A 23,620-nucleotide genomic window follows, 5' to 3' on the forward strand; every position below is an offset into this window, starting at 1 on the left:
CCCCAAAATGATTACAGTGGTAACGTCAAAGATCACGATCACAGACCATCGTAACAAACGTAATACCGCTGAAACAGTTTAAAATATTGTGAGAATTACCAAAATGTGACACAGAGGCACAGAGTGAGCAAATGCTGTGGGAAAAACGGTGCTGACACATTTTGCCCGATGCAGGGTTGCCACAGCCTCTAAATGTGCAAAAACACGCGGTTATCTGTGAAGTACAATGAAGGGAAGCACGATACAAGGAGGTATGCCCGTAATCATACAGAAACTCACTAACATGAAAGAGATAGGAGAGTAGTAAGCACTGTGAAGGCCATTACAGCCGCGTGGCATGGCATGGCATGGCGTGGTGTGGCAGTACGTGAGGGCTGGGGTCTCAGGTGGTGTGGAAAGATGCCCCTAAGAGGTGACATTCACACCGAGGCCTAGAGGGAGCTGCTCCTTAGAGCGAAAAAAAAAAGCAAAGACCTTAGAGCAAACATAGCTGGATCTGAGTTTTACAGACAATTCCCGGGTGGTCAGAGGGTGCAGGAACCATGGGCTTTGGAGGCCAAGTCGGGGATTTAGTGTTTCTTTTCAAATGCAACGAATGCTGGAGGCCTTAGAGCCGAGGATGACATCTGACTACCTGACTTAAGTGTAAAAGATCACTGTGGCCAGCACACGGAAAAGGAAGTGCACACAGGCAGACAATGCAGTAAGACCCTCCGGAGGCCACTGCAGTGTTCAGACCAGATGGGACGTTACGGGACGTGGCTGGGCTTATTTTAACCCTTGTTGCCCTTTCACTCGGGTGCTGCTGGGCCTGGAATGTTTAGAGCCTGCTTATCTGCAGGCATTCTACAACAGCTGGAATGTCTAGTTTCTTAACTGGTTTCTCTCCCTTTGACCACTCTGCTTTTACAATAAGCCATGGTGCAAACATAAGTCAGCAATTATGGTTAAGAAAAGAACAATCACGTTTATTCTGTCCTATAGTAGGTTTGACAGGGACCACCAGTCAGGCTTGGCTTCATGCCACACCTAAAAAGGAGATTGTGGGTCTTCTGAAAGCCACCCCTACCCCCAAATAAACTCCTTCATCGGTCTGCCAGTTAGTCCAAAGTTCCTATAGCATGTTCCCGTATGTGCTCCCAAGGACACCAGGGCCAAGGGAAACCTGTAGGGTCTCCAGGTCAAATAGGTCTGGGCAACTCTGCATGTTATACCAAATTCTTAGAAACTCACACTTTGCATCAGATACTATGCTCTAAATGGTGTTGCCGTAACGAACATTTACATTCATTTAGCCCTGTGTTTCTCAAAAATATCTAATTACGAAACTCTTTCTTTGTATTTATCCTAAAACCGGATTGAGATATTGAACGTTTATGTAAAACAAAAATATTTCCCGACAGGAATGACATCATAAAATTCAAAAGGTCCCATGGGGGAGGAAGAGCAGTGGATGATTTACTGAGCATCATTCTCTCTGAGGCACAGTCACCCTGAAATGGCTGGGGTAGGTCCCCCTACCCCCTCTGGGAGCAACTGAGTCACAAGGCCATTAGCGTTGGGATACACGGCCGGACTCCATATTCCATCAGCTGAGTTCGAGACCAGACTTGGCCAGGATCACAAAGCGAGCCTCAGTGAGGCAGGACAATGTCTAGAGTCCAGTTGGTCTACCAAACCCATGGGAGCACACTGCCATGAGCCCCTTCCGCCAGCAGCTAAACCCTGGCCTGTGTCTTCAGTAACAGTCAGGGAGCACGACAGATTTGGAGTCTTTGGAATCTTTGTTTTACTTTAACACAAAGTGGTAGCTCTGTGACCCTGGGAAAATCACCGGAACTATCTAAAACACAGTGTTTTCACCTATAAAGTAAGATTTAATGCCAGCTTTGGAGAGTTCTAAGAATGAATAAGGAGTGACGTACGCAAAATACCTGGGACCTAGGACCAGCTGGTTTCTCCTTCAGCTCATTCGTTCTGGTGCCTCCCACAGGGTCACACGCATAAAACAGTCACTTATTACATTTTATTAAAGGATTGAATAAATCAATCAACTATTCCAAATAATTTTTCATATTTCAGGTGCTTCAAGTTTTCCACAGCAAAGGCATAGGATACATGCTGGATATTTTACATAGCGGGGTTTAAAACATGCCAGGCATTTCTAAATTTAATCCTCTGAACGACGCTGTGAGACCGGGCCTATAATTCTCCCCATTTTATACGTGGGAAAACTGAGGTGCAGAGAGCACAGTAGCTTGCCTCATGTCACACAGATCCAATGTTGCAGAGATGGGATCAGACCAAGGTGGGCTGGCTCTGTACCAGATGCTCAGCCGTCACTGAACTGGTGACTATTTCACTCTGTGTAGTGACTTTCTATGGCATAGGATGAAACTGACAGCAGGTGGAAAAAAGTAGAAAAATGGTGACATAGAGTGTGAGAAGCTCAAATGAGTCACTTCATTTTTTTAAGCAGAATCAAGGCCTGCCTTGATGTGACCCACTCTAGAACCACTCAGATTAATGCCTGTGAATATAAGAAAATGTGTAAGATTTTTACAAAGATGCTTGAATTCCCCAATGGTGTCAATGAGTTGCAATAATTAAGGCATTAGTTCTGAGTTAACTATTGTTGTCCATGCTGATAAAATATCCAAAGCTTAACTTCATTTATTTGCTCGTTACTTTCTCACGTAGAGAAATTGGCTAACATCTGGTAGACATACAAATTCAGAACAACTCTGCAGTTAGTGAGTCCATCGATTGTTTATAAGTTTTTATTGTAATTCAAGCTAATTAACAGAGTGTTATGTTAGTTTCCTGTGTACAATATAGTGACTCAACACTTCCATACATCACCTGGTGCTCATCAGACAAGTGCACTCCTTGAATCTCCTCTCCCCTCTAGTAACCATCAGTTTGTTCTCTATAATTAAGAATCTGTTTCTTGGGTTGTCTCTATTTTTTTTCCCTTTTCTCATTTGCTTTGTTTCTTTTATTTTAATGTTTATACACTTTTGAGAGAAATAAAGAGAGAGAGAGAGACAGAACGTGAGCGGAGAAGGGGCAGAGAGGGAGGGAGACACAGAATCCAAAGCAGGCTCCAGGTGCTCTGAGCTGTCAGCACAGAGCCCAACACGGGGCTCGAACCCATGAACCACGAGATCATGACCTGAACCAAAGTTGGACACTTCATTGACTGAGTCACCCAGGTGCCTTGTTTGTTTTGTTTCTTAAGTTCCACATATGAGTGAAATCATATGGAATTTGTCTTTCCCTGACTGATTTATTTCGCTTAGCGTAAAACTCTCTAGTTCCATCCACATCATTGCAGATGGCAAGATTTCATTCTTTTTTATAGCTGAGCAATATTCCAGTGTGTGTGTGTGTGTGTGTGTGTGTGTGTGTGCGCGTGACGTCTTCGTTATCCAATCATGGGCACTTGGGCTGCTTCCATAGCTACACCAGTTTGCATTCCCATCAACACCTGTTGTTTCTTGTGTTGTTGATTTTAGCCATTCTGACAGGTGTGCTTCCATGGATTTTAATACATCACAGGAGATCTGTGAGGAGGCTTATGACCCCTTAACATCTCTTCCTGGAAGTTAACAGAATCCTACATTTGTAGTGTGCCTACAAGCTCCATTCGGAATTCTCAATAAGGTTGCATAAGATACCTAGTAGGAATTCAAATGTAGCTTCAACCTTTGGCCAATTGCATTAAAATGTCATATAACTCACTCAGTCTGACTATTGGGAGCTGAGTTAAAATAGCATAGCCGGCTGCCCCCACATACTAGAAATCCATATGACACATAATGAAAATGTCTTTTTAGCTGGAATTCTGATGTTATTAAAATTCTTGACACCCTGATGGTATTTAAAATATCGTCAGAACATAAGATTATATAAGATTAAATAATTAATTTAACACCGACAAATATTCATTTACTCTGGTTAATGTCTTTTACTTACTACAAAAACTTTTAATTTCTATATTATAGCTAAGCACAGAGAATCACATTTATATTATGTCTTTGAAGTTTTTCTTTCTCTTTTTTTTTAAATTGTGCAAAACACGATAGTCTTTGATACCCTTACAGAATTCTCAATATTCGGCTCACCTAACAACTATGATAAAATCATTCATTTTTCAATAATTGCTAACAAATGTTTAAATCAGAAAACTATAATTATTAAATCTATCCAACTTAAATAAGCCATCCTTAAAGGAATCCTTTAAAAAATACTCTCGTGGGGTGCCTGGGTGGCTCAGTTGGTTAAGTGTCCGACTCTTGATTTCTGCTCAGGTCATGATCTCACGGTTCATGAGATGGAACCCCATATCGGGCTGACAGCACAGAGCCTGCTGGGATTGATTCTCTCTCATCCTCTCTCTCTGCCCCTCCCTCACTTGCTCCCTTGTTTTTCTCAAGGTAAACAAACTTAAAAAAAAAAAAAAAGAAAAAAAAAGAAACTCTTGGAAGATTAATTCGACACCCAACAGACTCAGTCGGAACCAGGCTGTAAAGGCAAAGGAAATTATTCAACTCCAGTCAGATTTTTATGAAATTACCTGTTAGCATTTAAACCCCAAGTGGGAATATGTTCACCAAATTTGAGTATCACAAGAATTACAATTAGGGAAAATAAGATATCCAAAACTCAAAACATAACACGTTTCATGGCTATTAAGTTCAGTGTCTGAAATAACAATTAAAAAATCAAGAAATACAAATCAAGTATTATACAGCCCTGATATTTTATGAGTTGGAACTAAGTTTTATTTATTGCATATTGTATCACCACTGCCTTAACACAGCAAACCTGAGACGCATCACTGTTGGATAACCTTCACCCACATCTACCATCATTTAAGGTGGATCCACCTTAGTTCCTACCCTTTGTATATTTGACTAAGTGACCACTGTAAAGAATTATAACTGAATTTAAGTCACCATGAGCTCCACAGAAAATGCACTTTATCACCACGGTTGGAAACAGAAATGGCCTTCTTTTAGCCTCATTAGTCACTGAATTCCTGTCGTCAGAACTGCCCTCTTTTTGGCCACAGCTTTTTGTCTAGTTGACACCAGGTACCCCTGGGAGGCAACCACATTCCCTTGAAGCCTTACCAATCCACAAGGCTCTGAAGCCGAGGAGCCAAGGCCACAGTCAGGGTACAGTGTTCAGAAGACAGAGACCCCAGGCACGAGGAAGAAAAAGGAAGAGAAAAGTTAACCAGAAAATTCAGTTAGCCCTTCATTTGTCTGCACCGTACTAGGCACCTGACTTACATCCTTTCCTTTATTTCTTACTATTATTTTTGAAACATGTGGGATTTCTGCTATTCTTCAGGCTGGGAAACTGAGGCTCAGAGAAGCTATACAACTTCAACTCGTCTCCATCTTACCACTAATGAGCAGTTAGGCAAAAGTTTGAAACCTTGTCTGATTAACCCCAAAGCCCGTGTTCTTCCCTCACCTGTCACCTTGCTGGAAAAGTCCTGGAAGCCCATGCAGGAAGGGAGAGAAGAGAAGGTGAGGAAGTAGTTACCAATGGAGGCAGAAAAGCTCAGAGGGAAGGCATGGAGCTTGTTCGGGCATGTTCCATTTTTGCCTCGGAGTAGTTCTAAGTGGAAACCCTGTACCTCTGAGAGTCTCTAAACTTTAGAACTCTACTTGCTGAGAGACAACCATACTTCGTATTTACGTAGCCACGGATATCTAGGACACTCTAGAGAGAAAATGGTGAAAACAAAAGAAAACATGTTTGTTCTGGACTCATGGAGGAACGATATCAAGAAGACGAGCTGTGGTGCTCAATGATGGGCATAGTCATGAAAAAACTGCAATTTAATTAGTTTTGCTTGAAACACACACACAACAGTGAGTGTATCCATGACAAAGGCCTTTCATGAACACCTAACAGCTTACTGCCAGCACAGAAACAGGAGCCCTAGGAGCCCAGTCCCCTGCTACTGCACATAGTAGGGGACACACACGGATCTAGAGAGGACTACAGCCTGGGGTCAGCACTGAGCTATCCACACCATGGATCACCCTTAAGCCTCTCTTATATGTGTCCCTCCACGTTGTTTAATTTTTAAGGAGAAAAAAGAATATGGGTGACTTAAAAAAAAATCTTTCCTTATGTTCTCATTGGGAATTGAAATGAAGTGCTATTAATTGAGCCAGGAATACACCGGTGGGAAAGTCGAAAAGGTAATATTCTGAGAACTTAAAAATAAGATTTTAAGAAACTGTCAAACTCCTCTTGGGCATTTGCCAAAAAAGAAACCTAGAAAGCAATAAAGTCAAAAGTAATAGAGGTGAATCAGCAAAAAAAAAAAACCCACCATGAGTTTTCTTTGACATTGGAATAAACAAAAGCCAGTGCTATTTTAAGATAGGGAGACTGGGCACATTATGAAACAGTCTTGGATTACTGTATTATTTGAGTGCATTCTGGGAAATGTATAACAGGAGAAGGGCAAAAAAAAATTAGTGGAAATCAGAAGATAATAAAAAATAATGAAGGAAACAAAGTCACCAAGGACTATTAAAATGACAATTTTAAGTATGCTATTTTTAAGAGAATTGCATTATACACATATTCAAATTTATGAAATATGATTGTAGCGGGGCTCGTACTGCAGAGATGCTTTAACTGAATATGACTAGCACACTGCTCCCGCTGTGGCAGACCAGCACTACATTTAAAATGTAAATGTAAGGACCAGATCTGATATGCAAATCTGACTATTGGAACAGATAACAGATCAATGTCATAAGGATAAGATAATACCTTTGGATGGTAACACTGACTCTAAAGATGATTGCTCAAAATATTTTGATATCCAATTCAACAAAACGCCTTTGGGGCCTATATCACATCCCTTTTAATTAACCTCTACGGTAGGAGATTGTGCAAGCCAAGAGTGGTTTTCATGTTTGAACGTAGCCCAAAGTGTGAAATGAGGTAGGGGTTGTTAGACCATGCCACCATGGGTCAGAATACAGATGCCTGTAAGGCAATGCAGCAGCAAGAATGATGATGCTTTGGAAATTATTGCTAAAAAGGTTTGTAGTTGTTAACGATAAAGTCTAGGGAGCTGGAGGTTTCCGGAAAATACTGGCTCCCCGGAAACAAACCCCACTTTATGACTATCCCTCTTCCCATTGCCTTGTAATCTGACCTTTCACCCTCTCTCCTGCCTGAAGATGACCCACCAGAGGCTGTGTGCTACAGCAATTCGGTCTGGCAGGGGAGTATCAAGCCTGGCTCTAGCTGGAAATGCCTCAGTGCTTATCAGCTGCAGTGACTTCAGGCTCCAAGGCCAACAAGAGTCAGGATTTGCCTGGCTGGGCAAAATTAAAAGGCTTTTAAAACCTTAAATTTAAAAAAGACTGAAAAGAGGAGGAGTGGGTAGAGGCTTTGAACCACAGGAAGCTCACACCCCCACAGCTATCCCTGAAGCCAAGAGAGAGCAACGCCAGAATGGGGGAGCCCCCAGTTCTGCACCCCAGGCTTGGACTCTTACCTACACACACCTGTAGTTTTGTGCCTCTCCTGTGTCCTTTGTTGGATAATAGAACCATCCAGCTAAAATCTCGTAAGGTCTACAATGTCACTGAAATGCTACGTTTTGTGATAAATTTGCTATTTTGCTCAAAATCTTTTCCTGATTCAAATTTTGTTTCCATAATTCTATGTCTCTACACTTTCGTTTAGCTTCCATTAATAACTGTGTGTTTTGGTTTTCCTTATAGGCACATGTCTGACCATAAGTGATGGGTGGTAAAATTTCTTTGTTACGCAAAGCTACACACAGCCAATTCTAAACCAGATCTGACCGCACATTTTGTGGTTCTTGTTATTACCATCACCAATGATGATGTGTGCGTGATTCTGTGTCGAGGGCAAGTGAGGGAGAGTCACTGAAATGTTAGGATTACAAAACCTAAACTCTCCTTCATACCAACCGTTGTGAAAAACCCTCAAGTACCTAAAGTGATACAAAATTATTTCCCTTTCCTTTCCTAATAGTTCTTTGAGGTCAAAGTGTGAAACGATTTATGTATGATGGTTATTAAGAGCCGAGAACAAGTTAGATGTAAAAATTCTGCTGTGCCGGTTAAAAAGCAATGCTTTACAGTCATATCTTCTAATAACGAGAAGAATTATGTGCACAAATATTACTCTGAGAATCTATGAAAATATTTCTCATTCTTGAACACCTCATATGCTAGATGATGTAATTGAAGAATAGAGAGTTTCTGCGACTTGGCAAAGTCACAAACCTCTTTATTAATAGGGTTGAGACTTGGTCGTTAGGCTTTCAGACCAGGGCCCTTTCCAGAATACTCGCAGCCTAGATTCTCCAGCAGGGGCACGTGTTCCTGAGGGGATGCCAGAGCGAATGCTGCAGGCAGGTACAGTCTGGGGAACACAGAAGGAACAAAGAAAATGGCAGGAGCAGGAACCACTCAAAGCTGCACAGATCTATAATTCATGTCCATGGAGCTCTGCTTCAAAATTACCAGCTTGTTAAGGTTCTACACTCTTCCTCCTTCCTGCACCTGTGGCCAGAACTGCTGACCTAGTGGATTTGGCCACAACAGAAAACAGATCGATTTGTGTGGTTCCAAGAGAGCTGAAAACATTTTCAAAAATAATATGCACTTCAAGGATGACATTCCGGTCAAGCTTTACCACCATCAACGTGTTTTTCCTTCCCTCTTCACTGCAAAGCAAGTACCATTTATTCATCTACATGTTGATAAAATTCACAGTTTAAAAGCTGTGGCACGTATAAATTAGACTGTTAGGAATGTTCTAGTCAAATACGTAGAAACCAATAGCTATAAGATGCTAGACCTAACTGGATTTTCCAACTTCTGAGACCTTCAAGAGAAAAATGTTTAGCCTATGAATTCCTTATTTATTCAATTGGCAAGTATTGCTTCAGTATTCACAGGATGTTATAGCCTTTGCTAGGCAGCTGAAGTATAATGACGGGACAAAGAAACCTATAATTCAAATAAGATATATATTTTTAAATATCTACTACTTGTTAGGCAGTAAGTGAGTGCTGAGGATATCTAGAAGGATTACGTGAGGTCCCTGAACTTGCAGACACATGGGAGGGAAGAGAGCAATCATATAACGAAGTACAAAACTCTGTGATAATATGAACCAAGTGCCAGGTGAACACAGAGGGAACAACTCACTCTGCCTGGGAAGGGGAATTAGAGAAAAGACACGAATGTCACATTGTTCCAGGGGTAGCAATAAACAGTGGTGCAGAGGCTTCCAGCATAGATGACGGGGGCAGGAGGGGGTCCAGACAGACAGTTTTCTTTTTTCTTTTGTTTATTTATTTTTGAGAGGCAGAGTGTGAGCATGGGAGGGGCAGAGAGAGAGAGGGAGACGCAGAATCCGAAGCAGGCTCCAGGCTCCAAGCTGTCAGCACAGAGCCCGACGCGGGACCTGAACCCACAAAGAGCAGATCATGACCTGAGCCAAAGTCGGATGCTTAACCGACTGAGCCACCCAGGTGCCCCAAGAAAGGCAGTTTTCAATTTACAACAGGTCTCATTCCAAAGCTCCCCTGGAAGTTGCTTAGAACCCCAAAGCATCTGCCCATTTGAAAGTATGTTGTTCCTGATGAGCAGGTCCTCAAATCAGCCTTTGGCTAATAGCAATGCCTAATTTCTCAGTCTGGAACTAATCATCGGATCTAAGATTTATTGAATATTTACTATGTGGCAGGCACTGCATCAAGCACTTTATGAGCACTATCATCTAAGCCTTGCAACAATCCTCTGAGCTAAGTACTATTATTATCAACTCATTTTATGGATGAAATAATTGAAGAACAGAGAGGTTAAACAACTTGATTAAGGTCACACAGCCTGTACAACAGGCCAAGATCTGTACCTAAACAACGAGACTTTAGGGCTGTACTTAATCACAACAGGTTCTCCTTGGATGTCTGAAACCATGCAATATAAATAAAAGAGGAGAGGAAGGATTTTTTTGTGTTCTGTCTCTTGTGTATAGGGCTAGCCCTAGGAAAAATGTGCTCCGTTTGTTATTGGCATACTTTGGTAAGCCCCTAAGTGACCCATGGTATTATGGATCCTTGAAAAAAAGATCTCTGGAATCTAGACCATACCTACACCCACTATTTAACAACTACGCCTCCCCATTCAGTTAAAGTGTCCATTCCATCACAAAGTGAAAAAGGGAAAATAAGCTATTTGAACTAACTTATACTAACATGTGGATGACAAAATAGTCATCTTATCTTTCCACAAATATTTCATTTTAAATAAAGACACTCGCTACCCAAAGAAATACAACGGGAAAAGCAAAATGCAAGTGTAGTTGGTAGTGTAGAGGGTCCTTCATCAAGGGGACCTAGCCTGCTACCCTGAGAGCAGAGTACTTAGGGCTTTTCTCAGCACAGCACATTCCAGCCTCACCTCAGTCAAATCAGGCAAACCAGTGTTGTCATTCCACCTCCAATACGGAGCTTGGCCATCAGCCCAGAAAGTCTGTATTCTTGTCCTGGTAGCAAGTAGAGTCTTTGTTCTAGTTGACAGAGAGCCCTTTGAGCCATTTCTAAGCAAAGATAATTCTGTTCCTCACAAGCCCTTCACTCAGGTTCTGAGTCTGTGAACTAGCTCAAGCCTGGCAACTGATTGAGGGGCCAAGACTCTGGGTTGGTGATTCAAGTCAGACTTCAGTTCACTTCACCTAGAACTCTTCCCATGTATACAGACCAAGTCAGAATTCAACTTCTAGGAACACCATGAACGGTGAGCCAAAGGCCAAGGTCTCCTCAAGTCAGACTACTCTGATTACTGCTTTGACTCCACTGTCCATTATGATAACCACACCCATCTTGGCTTTGGCAATTAAGTGGGCCACTTGGTGCCTGGAACCCAAATATCCCCATGGTATCTAAGGATCCCCAGTTAGTGGCAGCAGTTTCCACTGTATTGTACTAGAGAGAAGAGCAACCACAGAGATCTTCAAGAATTTTGAGGGTCTCCTCACAACTTTATTTCTCAGTTGTGGAGAAACATGTGTCCTCTGGACCAGGTGGGTGCACTGGTCTTCCATGGTAAATTCACTCTATGGCTCCAATCTCCCTAAGCCTTTGGATCTCTTCCTCTATAGTTTACTAAAACAGATCTGGCATTACAACTTCTTTTAGTGTAGGTCACCTTTTTGTCCATGCTCCAGCCAACCAACCAACCAACCAACCAATCATAGCCCTTTCTAGAGTAACAACAGTGAATCCAGAATTTCTTCTTAGTGGTTCCACATCAATAAATTTGGCCAGATCCAACCTTATGTTTCTTCTTTATATTATCCCATACCCTTAACACCCATTCCTACACATCTTCCTCAAATTTCCGTCTGTATAAATTAGAAAACTCAGTTCTTTTTGATTCTCATGGATCACACTTTGTACCTTACCTTTAGGAGCCTGCTGGTACCTGAGTCTAGTTATAGGCCTGGAAGCAAAGTGGAGAAGGTTGGTAAGAAAATCAGCGTCTGCAAAGCACATTAAATTACCTTCACCTACAGGAGGCACAGACTTCTATTTGTATGCTGATATTCATTCTCTCTTTCTCTATCACTGTAACAGAACCATCCTCCCCCATTTTTAGTTGAACTCATTAACCAGCCAAAATAAAGATGGATTTCCCAGATTTCCCTGCAGTTAGGTAGGTAAATAATATTATTAAACTCAAGCTAACAGGATGACAACATAAGTGATTCGTGCAACTTCCAGGTTGTGTCCTTAGAGAGTGAGGAAGAAGTGTCCCTTCTCTGTTTACTTCCATCCCTCAGCTTGACGTTAACATGGGAACAGGCTATCTTGAACCACAGGGATGAATGCAACACCTGCAACGTAGCAGAGCAATGGTGGCTTCCCCCGGCAACGTCACAGAGAATAGTTAATATACCAGCTTTGGATCACCTACATCTTGACTATCATGTGAGAGATATAAAGTTTATCTTATCTAAGCCTCACTACCCTGGGAAACCTATAAGTAAAAAAAGGACTTGGGAAGAATTGAATTGTATTTGCTTTAAACTTGCTGAAAGGGCCATCTATCAACTGGAGGAAAGAATCTACTTGCTCCCAGGAGAGGAATACAAACTTCCTGGGCTGATGACCAAGCCTGTACGGTATGGAAGGTAGAATGGCAACTCTGGTTTGCCTGATTTGACTTGGGTGAGGCTGGAATGTCAGTGATGCTGACAAAAGCCCCAAATACAGAATCAATTCTGGAGGGCTTTGAAAAAGGGGAAGTCACACCTGGCTCAGCACATGACAAGGACTGAATGAGGCCAAGAGGCCAAGATGGCGACTGGAGGTTCTCCAGCACTGCAGAACACACGGGATGTGAACCCAAGGCAACCCTTCTGTTGACTGAGGTGAAAGAGCAAAGACAAACCTAGAAGACCATCTGTGAATGAGATACTTGATTTGTAAAGCACCTGCACCTGAGGGTCAATGGCACGGACAGCCTTTGTAAATGTGCAGGTCAAGGAGAGGAGGGGAAGCTTGCACTGAGCTCACCAGAGATGGCTGTAGGGGGAAGATAAGAAGCCTGGTGTTGACCAAACCAAGTCAAAAGGCAGGGAGGAGCGGGGGAGTGAACTGGAGAGTTCAGAGTTGGGAAAAAATACTTAAAGGAGAATCCACCTGAGTTTGGGTAACAGGATAAATAACTCCCTAAGAGAGTAGTTAATGCACTAATGATGAAGTTTTCAAAAAAGAAATAAAGAAACAGATTCCATTTCCAATGGCATCAAAAACAATAAAATACTTAGGAAGAAATTTAACAATAAAATACTAAGGAGGTGAAAGATTTCTATGCTGAAAACTGTAAGATATTGATGAAAGAAATCAAAGAAGATATAAATAAATGGAATCGTATCCCATATCCCTGGACTGGAAGGATTAATACCGTTAAAATGTCAATACCACCAAAGCCATCTATAGATTCAATGTAATCCTTATCAAGATTCGAATGGCATTTTTACCAGAAGTAGATAAAACACTCCTAAAGTTTATATAGAACCACAAAAGACCCTGACTAGCCAAAGAAATCCTGAGACAGAAGAACAAAGCAGGAGGCATCACACTTCCTGATTTCAAATTATACTATAAAGCTCTAGTCATCAAAACAGCATTGTATTGACATAAAAACAGACAAATAGATGAATGGAACAGAATCAAGAGCCCAAATATAATCCCAAACACATAGAGTCAACTAATATTTGATAAGGGAGCCAAGAATACTCAATGGAGAAAATACAGTCCCTTCAACAAATGGTTCTATAGAAAAACTGGACAGCCACATATTAAAGAATGAAACTGAACCCATATTTTATACCACTCAAGGAAATTAACTCAAAATGACTAAAGACTAAAAAGCAAGACCTGAAGCCACAAAACTTCTAGGAGAAAACATCCGAACAGAGCTCCTTCACATGAGACTTGGTAATGAATTTTTGGATATGACACCAAAAGCATGAAGAATAAAATAAAAAATAAACATGTGGGACTACATCAAACCTAAAAGCTTCTGCACAGAAAACAAAACAAAACAAAACAAAAAAGTGAAATGACAGCCTATGCAATGGGAAAAATATTTGCAAACCACATACCTGATAAAGAACCCTTGCAATTCAATAGCAAAAGACAAAAAAAAAAAAAAAAAAAAAAAAAAAAAAAAAAAAATTAAAAAATGGACAAATACCCAGATAGACATCTTTCTAAAAAGGATATACAAGAGGCCAACAGGCACATGAAAAGATGCTCAACATCACTAATCATTAGGGAAGTGCAAATTAAAACTACAGTGAAATATCATCCCATCAACAAGAAGACAAGAGCTAACAAATAGTGGTGTGGATGTGAAGACAAGAGAACCTTATGACTGCTGGTGGGATTGTAAAATGGTGCGGCCACTCTGGAAAACAGTATGAAGGGTCCTCAAAAAAATGAAAAGTAGAACTACTGTGTCATCCAGCAATTTCACTTCTGGGAATATATCCAATGATAATGAAAACACTAACTCAGAAAGGTATCTGCATTCCCATGTTTACAGCAGCTTTATTTACAACAGCCAAGACACGGAAACCACCTCAGCGTCCGTGAATGGATATGGAAACACACACACACACACACACACACACACACACACACACACACACACAATGGAATACTATTCAGCCATTAAAAATGAGGAAATCATACTACTTGCAACATTATGGATGGGCCTGGAGGGCATTATGCTAAGTGAAGTAAGTCAGACAGAGAAACACAAAACAAACACTGTATCGTTTCATTTATGTGTGAAATCTTTTTTAAAAAATGTGGACAGTGAGAGAGGTAGGGGAACTGGAGGAAGTTGGCCAAAAGATACAACCTTTCAATAATAAGATGTACAAGTACTAGGGATGTAATGGACAACATGATGCCTACAGCTATCCCTGCTGTGTGAGACACAGCAAAGTTGTTAAGAAAAGAAATCCTAAGAGTTCTCATCACAAGAATCTTTCTCCTTTCTTCTTTTCTTCTTTCTTCTCTTTGTACAGTATCTATTGAGAAGGTGGATGTTAGTTGAACCTACTGTGGGGATCATTTTACCATGTACATAAATCACACCTTCATGCTACGCGCCTTATATTTACACAAGGATGTGGGTCAGTTATTTCTCAATAAAACTGGCAAATAAACATAAAATAAAAATAAAAATAGAGACTAAAGTCTCAGCAACACCTTCACCCCCAGAGGGCTAGTGGATTTGCCACAGGAAGCCAGAACTAATCACACAGAGCAGATCCACTATTTTTTTAATAAAATATATCAAGTATTTGAAACTCACATAGCAAAAAGTTTAAATATGTCCATCCACAATATCCTAGCTGAATGCACAACTGTGCCTACCAGTATATTTTGAATGGAGAATTCAAAAATAGCAATCAGAAAACTTCACACAAACAAAAAAAATGTATATTCTGCAGGAAACTTGAACCACATTTTAAATTTCTATTACAGTTTTTAAAAATCTACCAATATATAGAAATAAGTGCAAAAGTTTATATTATACTCAAGTTTTAAAAATGATTTAGCTAAATGCTCCATGCCTGTTAGATAATTATGGGATGGTTCACAATTATGAAATTATTAAAAAGGTCTGATGTGCTCTCTCCACAGATACTTAGTATGCATCATCCTTGATCCTGCCATGTCCTGATGGGTCTGAAAGGCCCAAGTGGAGGGTCTGGTGAATGTGATAAGCCTCATATACGCTTATCTCTTACAGCCAAATACTTGCAAGTGTTTTCCGATACAGCTTTGTGTTTAGCCTCCATTCAATGGAACACTTGTTTTATTTTGTATACCTGATTCCGTATCCTCAAAAACAATTATGTAAATCTAAAAATGTTACAAAATTTAATGTTTTACGTTATATACATTGTATCATCATATAGTTCTTAATCAACTGCTCTTAAATATCCAGGTGTGCCTACACTATTCTAAGTTCTCCCGAATAGAAAAGCCGAAACAGTATATACTGTTACCGTGCAACTTCATACACGATTAAAGTAGCAGAGGGTCTAAAAGGAAGATGCCCATATAAAAATAAATAAATGAAATCATATTCAATAAAGATGATGAAAATAATGGTGTAGCATCAGAAAGGCAACAGTAAGCACTGTCAGCACAATTCTAAGGAGAACATATTTAACCAGAAGAACACAATTGTCCATGAGTATGATGAGTAAAACTGGTGTGAAAACTCCTGATAATTAAAAATTCTCCCACAACACACACACCAACTTTCAATGGAGTAATTTGGCTGTAGGAAGGTACAGACTTGCTTTCTTATGAATCCTACCTACTCTTATCAGTATCCTTATGACCCAGGTCACTAGCTGGTAGTTTTAATTGCTACTAAGCTGTTCCTCAAGCATCACTGCTCTTCTGCTCATCTACATAAATGCAATAATAATACCTCCCATGTTGAGCCCCTGCAGAGTGCCAGACATTACACAAGGTGTGCAGTGCCCACAATCTCACAACTACCCAAGGAAGGAGGCATTAATAACTCCCTTTTGCAGGAAGAAAAGAGAAACAAGGAAGAAACAACTCTATGATCATATGGTAAAGGGCAGAGCTGGGACGTGAACGGAGATCTCTGAAATTGCCAAGTCACAACACGTCTGCCCCCAAAGGTAAAGTCCAAAGCATCCTGCTTATCTCTATGAACAAGCATATATTGCCTGTAAGGCAACAGACACACTGATAAACCACAGGCTGGACACATAGTTCCAGCTTCCACGACTCCTGTAACAAAATGACCATGTCCGCTTGTGCTTACAAAATATTTTATTTTAGAATTAAACTATGTATTTCCAACCCTTTCCACGATTAGCTTTTCTCCTTTCTGGAAGTAATAAATACTATCTACCTAGATAAGGCTGAGAAGGTGTAACAGGAAAAGAAAGTAACTTTCAACACTGTGAATGCATCCTTCAGCAGCCGAAACCTCCTACCACCGAGAGCTATAGCAGCACAAAGCGGAGACCTCTGACCAGGCATCATCTAGAATTCTTGGGGTGTGTGTGTGACTTCCCACATGGCACGTACCACACAGGGAGAAATATACGATGCCGTGGAGAAAAAAAATTGTATTTAGATAGCCCTACCCACACATATTTCAAGAGTGACTCCATGTTTTTGCTCTAATGTTAATCCAACTATCTCTAAAGGGAATTTCAGAAATTATTCCGGGATTTGCACAATTACCCAAGTGTGATTTTTTTTTTCTCAGAGCACTAGTTGGGTGGTTGATTCTTTTTGTCTGCGGTTCTGCTCTGTTCTTTCCTAAGCTCCAGTCACTTCACTTAGGGGAAGCACAAGGTATGAGGCCACAGTGGCCTTGCGGCACCTGGACCACTGCCCTGACATTGGTTAAGTTGGCTCTTCTAGGCAAGACATTAGGAAACTCCAAGCAACACTAGGCAAAATGGAATGAATGGGTCAGATGCATGTGAATTAAAATGTACAAATCCAGATCTGACCCAGGAATAGACTCAAATCATATACTTTAAGATGGGTGGGACAGTACAATCATGTTAAAAGAAGTATAAAAATATGTCTAAAGTACTCAACAATGACCAGATACTATTATAATTATTAACGATTTCATACTATTATGGGAGGTTTTGTCTGTTTTTTTCTTCCATGTATTATTTAATTTTTTAACGTTTATTCATTTTTGAGGGACAGAGCGAGAGAGAGAGAGAGAGAGAGTGGGGAAGAGGCAGAGAGAGAGGGATTTACAGAATCTGAAGCAGGCTCCACACTCTGAGCTGTCAGCACAGAGCCCAATGACGTGCGGCTGGAACTCACTGACCGGTGAGATCATGACCTGGGCCAGGCACCCCTTTCACTTATTATTTTTAAGAAAAAATCAGAATGGCCACTCAAGTAATGATAAGTAATTGTGGAGATCTTTAAAATTTTCAGTTTCTATCGATGTGGGAAAGTCTATCACTGGATGTTCATTTTGGAGGGAAGCAACATTTATATTATTTCATATTAAACTATAGTTTTTGTTTTGCTCTTAACACTCAAGAGCCACGCAAGACCTACATAAAAGAGGTCTGATATCACTTACCACTTCTCTGTAAACTTCTTTCTATAGGAAAAAAAGAAAAACCTCAAGCATCAGTTTAAACACAATGGCACTTAATTTTAGCATCTATCATTAGGCCCAAAGGCTACAGCATATCCGTGCAGAAAAAGTTCAACATCAATGTTAGAGAATTAAAAAAAAAAAAAAAATACACAAGCCTCTGCAAAGGCCTGGCTTTGAAGGCTGCCTTGTCCAGATACAAAAATAGATGTCTAAAATGTAAAAATCGATTCTAATGGCAAACAGATCATTGCACTCTCCGTGACCAGGATATTAGGGAAACCTGAATATTTGATTTAGTAGCACCTTGGGAGCAAGCAGACCTGAAAACCCTCCAATAACCTTGAAAAGATCCACTTCTTGTTTAGAATTGAATGCCCAAATCAGGTGACACCTACCCAGCCCCCTTTTGTCCCTGCAAGTGCAATGATTAGAAGGCATCTCGTCGCTGGAAGTGGTTGTCTTTCTTAAGCCAAGGGGTGAGGGGGTCCTCAGGGAATTGGCCCTCAGGTCCTCCCAAGGGGCTTTTGCTCTCTTGCAGGCAGGGGGAGAGGTCCCAGGTCCTGGTACCTCCTTCACCTTCCCTTAGGTGGGCTTTCCACGAGGGTGGGGTAAGCAACAGGCTCAGACCCAGCTGGGGGCCTCCACGCCCCCCTCCCGCCCCCACAGGCGCACAGGCTAGCCTCCCTTCGGTTAGCCCAGAAGACCCACGGGAATTCAGAAGCGAGAGCGGGAAAGGGAAGGTGGCCCGGGATCACAGGGCCGAACCGGCCTTCCCGGGAGCTAGGGGAGCAGGCCTTGGGGCTGGGGGTGGCGGGTGGGCCGGGGTTAGCGCCTGAGTTCCTGGAAGCAGCAGCTCTCCTTCCAGGAAGGTCCGGTCCCGCGAGCCAGCCACTGAGCGGGGCCCACGCGGCGCAGAGGAACAAGCCGGAGGGCGGGGGTCCTGCCGGACCGGGCTGGCGGGCAGCGCTCCCCGCTCTGCCCTGCACCCCGGGAGCCTCCGCGCAGCTCTGGAGTTGCCGGCTCGAGCCTCGGGGCGCGGGAGGTGGGCGTGCCGCGCGCCCCTTTCCCTCTGCAGGGCAGAGCTCGACAGTCTCACTGACGGGCTTTGCGGTGTAGACCCCCGGATTATCGAAAGGACACGGCCCCAGCAGCCGCGGAACATTCCGGGCTGGCGAGCTAGGTTCTGCAAGGGCAGAAGCCTAGAGCGAGGTGGGTGGCAAAGGGCGGATAATCTCTGCTGTCACATTGCTCAGGCAAGAGTGGCCTGAGCTGGCGGCAGGTAACCACCTGCAGAACTCCAGGAGGAGCTGCTACCCTGAGGAGAGGCCCAGAGGGAAAGAAGCTAGGGTGCGGGAAGAAGTGGGGGGGGGGGGGGGTGAGCTGTGGAGAGAGGAAGAGCCTGCCTTTTGACCCTCTGACCACTCCCCAGGCCTCCTGCCCAGTCTGCAAGGACAACCACAAATCAACCCTCATACTGAAAGCCCCTTGTTTAACTCAGGCACTGGCTTCCACTAGGCAAACAGTAAACGTGCCAGGCACGGTGCCAGGCGCTACAGATACACAGAAGATGCCCACAGCCTATATGTATGTAAGGCACCAGACATAGCCTGGTGCTGTTTTCCCCAAAATCACTCTCCCAAAGTCTTTTCCCTTTTCAAACTTAAGCAAACTGGTGGAGAGAGGTCCACATCAACTTCGTGGATGCTGGGCTCCTCCTCCTCTCCATGCTTGGTTATTGGTTATTAAGGACCAAGATCCCTGAAAAATGGTCCTGCCTTGAAACTCGAATAAATGGCAAAGGAAGGCGAGCACACGCATGCAGACCCCTCCAGCTGCTCAAGGATTTTGCATCTCTGCTGCAGACTATTTCCACCTGAAAGCTTTCTTTGGTTTTTCCATGGAGTTTCTGGCACTACAAAATCCTCCCAGGTAGCTGGGACTGACCCCCTCGAAACACTCTAGAGCCCCCCTGTCGATTGCTCGCACAAATAAAACCCTCAGCACAGGTGTAATCTTGAGTCCTCAACCTCTAGCAATCTGCAAAAAGCTGGTCTTTTCTCCGAAGGCCACGTTTTCTTTGTAAATGCAACTGCTACTTGGTAAAAGGTGCTCTGTTTTCCAGCTCTGGTGGGGGAAGTGAAAAGTTCGATGCTGTCAGTCATTCCTAGAAGTGGGATTCAGCGAAACAGGCACCTTCTATTAGAGGAGAAACACAGAAACTCTCCAAGCGGGCTGCCAGTCTTTAGACCTGACACCCAGTTGCTTTTAATACCCAGCAGGCCCTGTAGAAATAGTGAGATCCTTTACTGGGAGTGGAAGAGGCTCACTTCTGGCCTTCCCTTAACCCTCCCCGGTCCCAGGGAGCCCCAGTCCGGCTCTCTGACCCTTTAAAGATCTGTTAGGGTGGGTGTCTGGAGGGCGGAACTGGGACGTGGTCCTCCATAGGACCCCAGCATCCAGCGCTTTTGTTGGAGGGGCTTTGGTGGAATAAAAGAAAGTAAGCAAGCTCAGGACATTGTTTCCCTATACCTTCCTCCTCCTTTTCTTTTCAGAACGACCGGAGTCCTTCACTTCTTCCGTCATGTTGTTGGGCTATAGAGTGGGGGGCGAGATGGCGTCCATACCTTCTGCATGCACCATGTGCTGTGCGTCTGGGGACAGGGGGGCTGAGGGGACCCTGGTAGGATCCTGCACTGTATCTGGGAAGACGGTTTACAACCGCCTTCCAGCTAAATTTGCATCCTTTATGCACAAGGCAATACTCCACGAAAGAAATTCCACGTGTAACTAAATTCAGCACAGTCTCCAACACATGCGGAACCTGGGCGCCAGGACCCTACACGTCACTAAGCGAGACCCCGATCTTGCGCCCCAGCGCGGGAAGAGAGTCCCCTGCTATGGCACTCGACACAGCAGCAAGCGTCTGACTCCGCCGGCACCGGGACCTTGGCGCTGACTTCCCCAGTCCCTGAGCCCTAGAGCCCTGAACTTCCTTTGCTCCTTAGCCTGGCCCCCTCCCCAGGAGCCCCCTTCATCCCCCCCCCCCCCCGCCCCTCAAGTAACCTCGGCTAGAGGACCACACTCACCTACTGCCAGGCAGATGGGGAGCAGCAGCCTGAAGATGAGCCCGCACACTACTTCCGAGGCCATTGCGTTGGTCCGGCGAGTCCAAGCAGAGCGGCGAAGTTCGAGGGTCCCTAGGACTGGGGCGCCAGGTCCATGCCCACCTAGGACCTCGGGCGGCCGGCTGCCCGCAGCCGCCCGGGCATCGCCTCGGAGAGGACCGCCGCGCTGTCCGCCCCGAGGGTGCGTTCCCCGGGCTGTTGACCGCTCCTCGCCGGGCTCTCGGTCGCCCCTATCAGGTCTCTCCGCCACCCTTCGCTGGTCCCTCCGCAGTGCCTCGCCTGGCGCTCGGCCGCCCCTAACCAAGCTCTAGGTAGCCCCCTCGCCCGGCGCCCGGCGCCCCCTCGGCCGGCCCATGAAGTGTGAAATCCCCCAATCCGGTGGCTGCGGCTTCTTCAGCGGGTGGCCGGGGCCAGAGCCCTGGACCGGGGCACTTCGGGAGGGTCCCGGGGGGCGGCACGGCGAGGAAAGGGGACTAGAAGGGGCTGTCGTTCCGTCTCGCTCCTGGGGCGTCGCTCAGGGGCGAAGGGAAGCTTTCTTTGCGGAATCCCCTCTGAAGCCAACGTGCGTCGGCTGCCGGGGCCCCGCCGCCTGCGCACGCCGCGACCTTTGGCCCGGGCTCTCGTAACTGCCGGCGGTCCCGAACCGTCTGGCGGCGGATCCCCGAATGGCGACGCGGCTCAGCCTCTGCGTCCCCCAGCTTCGGGCCGAAGAGACCCGGGAGGGAGCGGCCAGGAGCGCACAACCATCCCCGCCTGCACGGGGCTCGAGTTATCGGTCCGCGGGGTGGCGGTGCGAGTCCCTCCCTCACCAGGAGGAATGGTGCGAGCGTGGGCAGAAATCGAGACGAAAGCACACAGCCAGTGGAGCCGACTCCAATTCCCTCCTCCACGGCCTCAATTTAAAAAAAAATAAAATGAAAACCAAACGCTGTCCGGATGCCAGCGCGCCCCCCGCCCGCCGCCGCCACCGCCGCCGCTGTGCAGCCTCGCCCTGGAGGCGCAGCCCCGGCTCCCGGGCGGGCGCGCACTTCTCCACCTTCAACGAAACTTTCGAAGCCTCACTCGGAGACGGGCGTGCCCCCGGGCCAATGGGACCGCGGCTCCGGAGCCGGCGCGCGGGGAGCCCGCCCCCCGCGCGGCGGCTCTCGAGGCGGGCGCAGGGCTCAGACGCTGCGGGCACGTCCGCTCCCGCAGGGCCGGCGCGCACGGACAAGCCGGGTCTCTCCAGCCCCGCGGACTTTTAACCGTTCGTTCGTCCGGGCCCCGCGCTTTTCCACCGCTCCTCGCTCCCGCAGACCCTCCGCTCTGCTCCGTCCCGTCGTTCTGCAGAAACAGAAGCCACACCTCCTGGCATCCTGTCCACAGGGGGTGCCCCTGAGCTTACCCAAACCCAGAGAATCTTCGAGTGCTCCAGGAACACTGCACAGGCGTGGCACGGGGAATAGTCAGGAGCTTGAACAACTTTGCGGGACTGTCACTTGTGCCAGGTTCTCTCGTGCCCACTTGCACTGCTGAAGAATAGAACCGGAATCAACCCAGACCAATGATCCCGTCCATATTTAACTTGAGAGAAATTTCAACTCTGAATGAATGGACTCTGGGAAATCCCGGGTCTTGCTGAGAAGGGGTATGGCGTTCGGATATGCACACACTTCATACATTTTGGAGAACTATTCTTTTCGCCTCAGCTTTGGTCGTTGCTTGTTATGATTCCTGGGAAAGAGAGTATACTGTTTCCCTTTTCTCCTAAAAATCTCCGTTTTCTTGTTTTCCAGGGGAGATCCAGAGAAATCTGGTAACAGCAGGGAGATGCCAGCGTATCTGGGATGTGTCCATCATCCAAGAGTTGCGGAGATCTGCTCCTGCTGGAGCACTGTTGGAATTCTCAGAACCAGAATTTTGAATTTGTAGTGGGGGGGGGGGACCATTCAGAATTGGTCTTTCCATCAAGAGGACAGAGAGGGAAGAATTTAACTTCATTCGGCACGGGTATTCTAGGCTTGAATTGGTTGGAGATGATGGAAAATCTGTTGATGAAAATTATACAAACCTTGGTTCTTTGTGTTAACCAGGTCTCCCTTTTTTGAGATAAAGTAAACTTGTATTTTAAGTTCAGATGTCTTGGGACACCTGAGTGGCTCAGTCGGTTAAGCCTCTGACTTTGGCTCAGGTTATGATCTCACAGTTCCTGGGTTCGAGCCCCTGCATCCGGCTCTGTGCTGACAGCTCGGAGCCTGGAGTCTGCTTCAGTTTCTATGTCTCCCTCTCTCTCTGCCCCGCTGGTGCTCTCTCTCTCTCTTTTAAAAATGAGTAAACATTAAAAAAGTAATAAAGTAAAAATAAGTTCAGATGCCTTTGCAAAATCTCTGAGAATAACAAACTGTGAACCATTACTTTTCTTTGAAGACTGGAGGTAGCAAAATCTTGTGAAGACACTCTAAAACCTAGACTCTGTGTGTGCTTCGGAGCCCTGAAGAATCCTGGATATCTAAATCTCAAATGTAGTCACGAGCCTAAACCTAGGAGTGAAGGAAACAATAGAAACTTACATAATCAGCACATCATTGGCTACTACCAAGAAATGTTTTGTGTTTGGTAGAATCTGCACCTTTCTGACATATCTAACATTTGATGTTCATAGATGGCGTTCTCCCTCCCTCTCTGGTACAACTTGTTCTTGGGACCTAACTAAGAAATCAGGAAGCCTTCCTGGATTTCAAATAGTATTGTGAAATGACATGAATG

The 23,620-nt window shown here is 44.6% G+C and overlaps 2 protein-coding genes across 7 annotated transcripts in view; one reads left to right on the forward strand and one right to left on the reverse strand.

Moving 5' to 3' along the window:
* LOC132665746 (piezo-type mechanosensitive ion channel component 2) overlaps window positions 1-21,848 on the reverse strand; it is a 476,941-nt gene extending 455,093 nt beyond the window's left edge. For 2 of the 6 annotated variants that reach the window (XM_078435427.2, XM_078435428.2), the window contains exon 1: window positions 20,837-21,842. In XM_078435427.2, the coding sequence (XP_078291553.1) occupies window positions 20,837-20,900 (64 nt within the window). In that variant the 5' untranslated portion in view covers window positions 20,901-21,842. Of the gene's footprint in view, window positions 1-20,836 lie in introns of all 6 variants that reach the window. The other 4 variants (XM_078435431.2, XM_078435426.2, XM_078435429.2 and 1 more) reach the window with 4 other exon arrangements.
* LOC144613849 (uncharacterized) lies at window positions 21,812-23,168 on the forward strand. The gene is made up of 2 exons (XM_078435432.1): window positions 21,812-22,502; window positions 22,651-23,168. Exon 1 carries the CDS (start codon window positions 21,812-21,814, stop codon window positions 22,388-22,390), a length of 579 nt encoding a protein of 192 aa, XP_078291558.1. The 3' UTR covers window positions 22,391-22,502; window positions 22,651-23,168.
* The last annotated feature ends 452 nt before the right edge of the window (window positions 23,169-23,620 follow it).

The sequence above is a fragment of the Panthera onca genome, chromosome D3, assembly GCF_046562875.1.
Source record: "Panthera onca isolate mPanOnc1 chromosome D3, mPanOnc1 haplotype 2, whole genome shotgun sequence".
NCBI lineage: Eukaryota > Metazoa > Chordata > Mammalia > Carnivora > Felidae > Panthera > Panthera onca.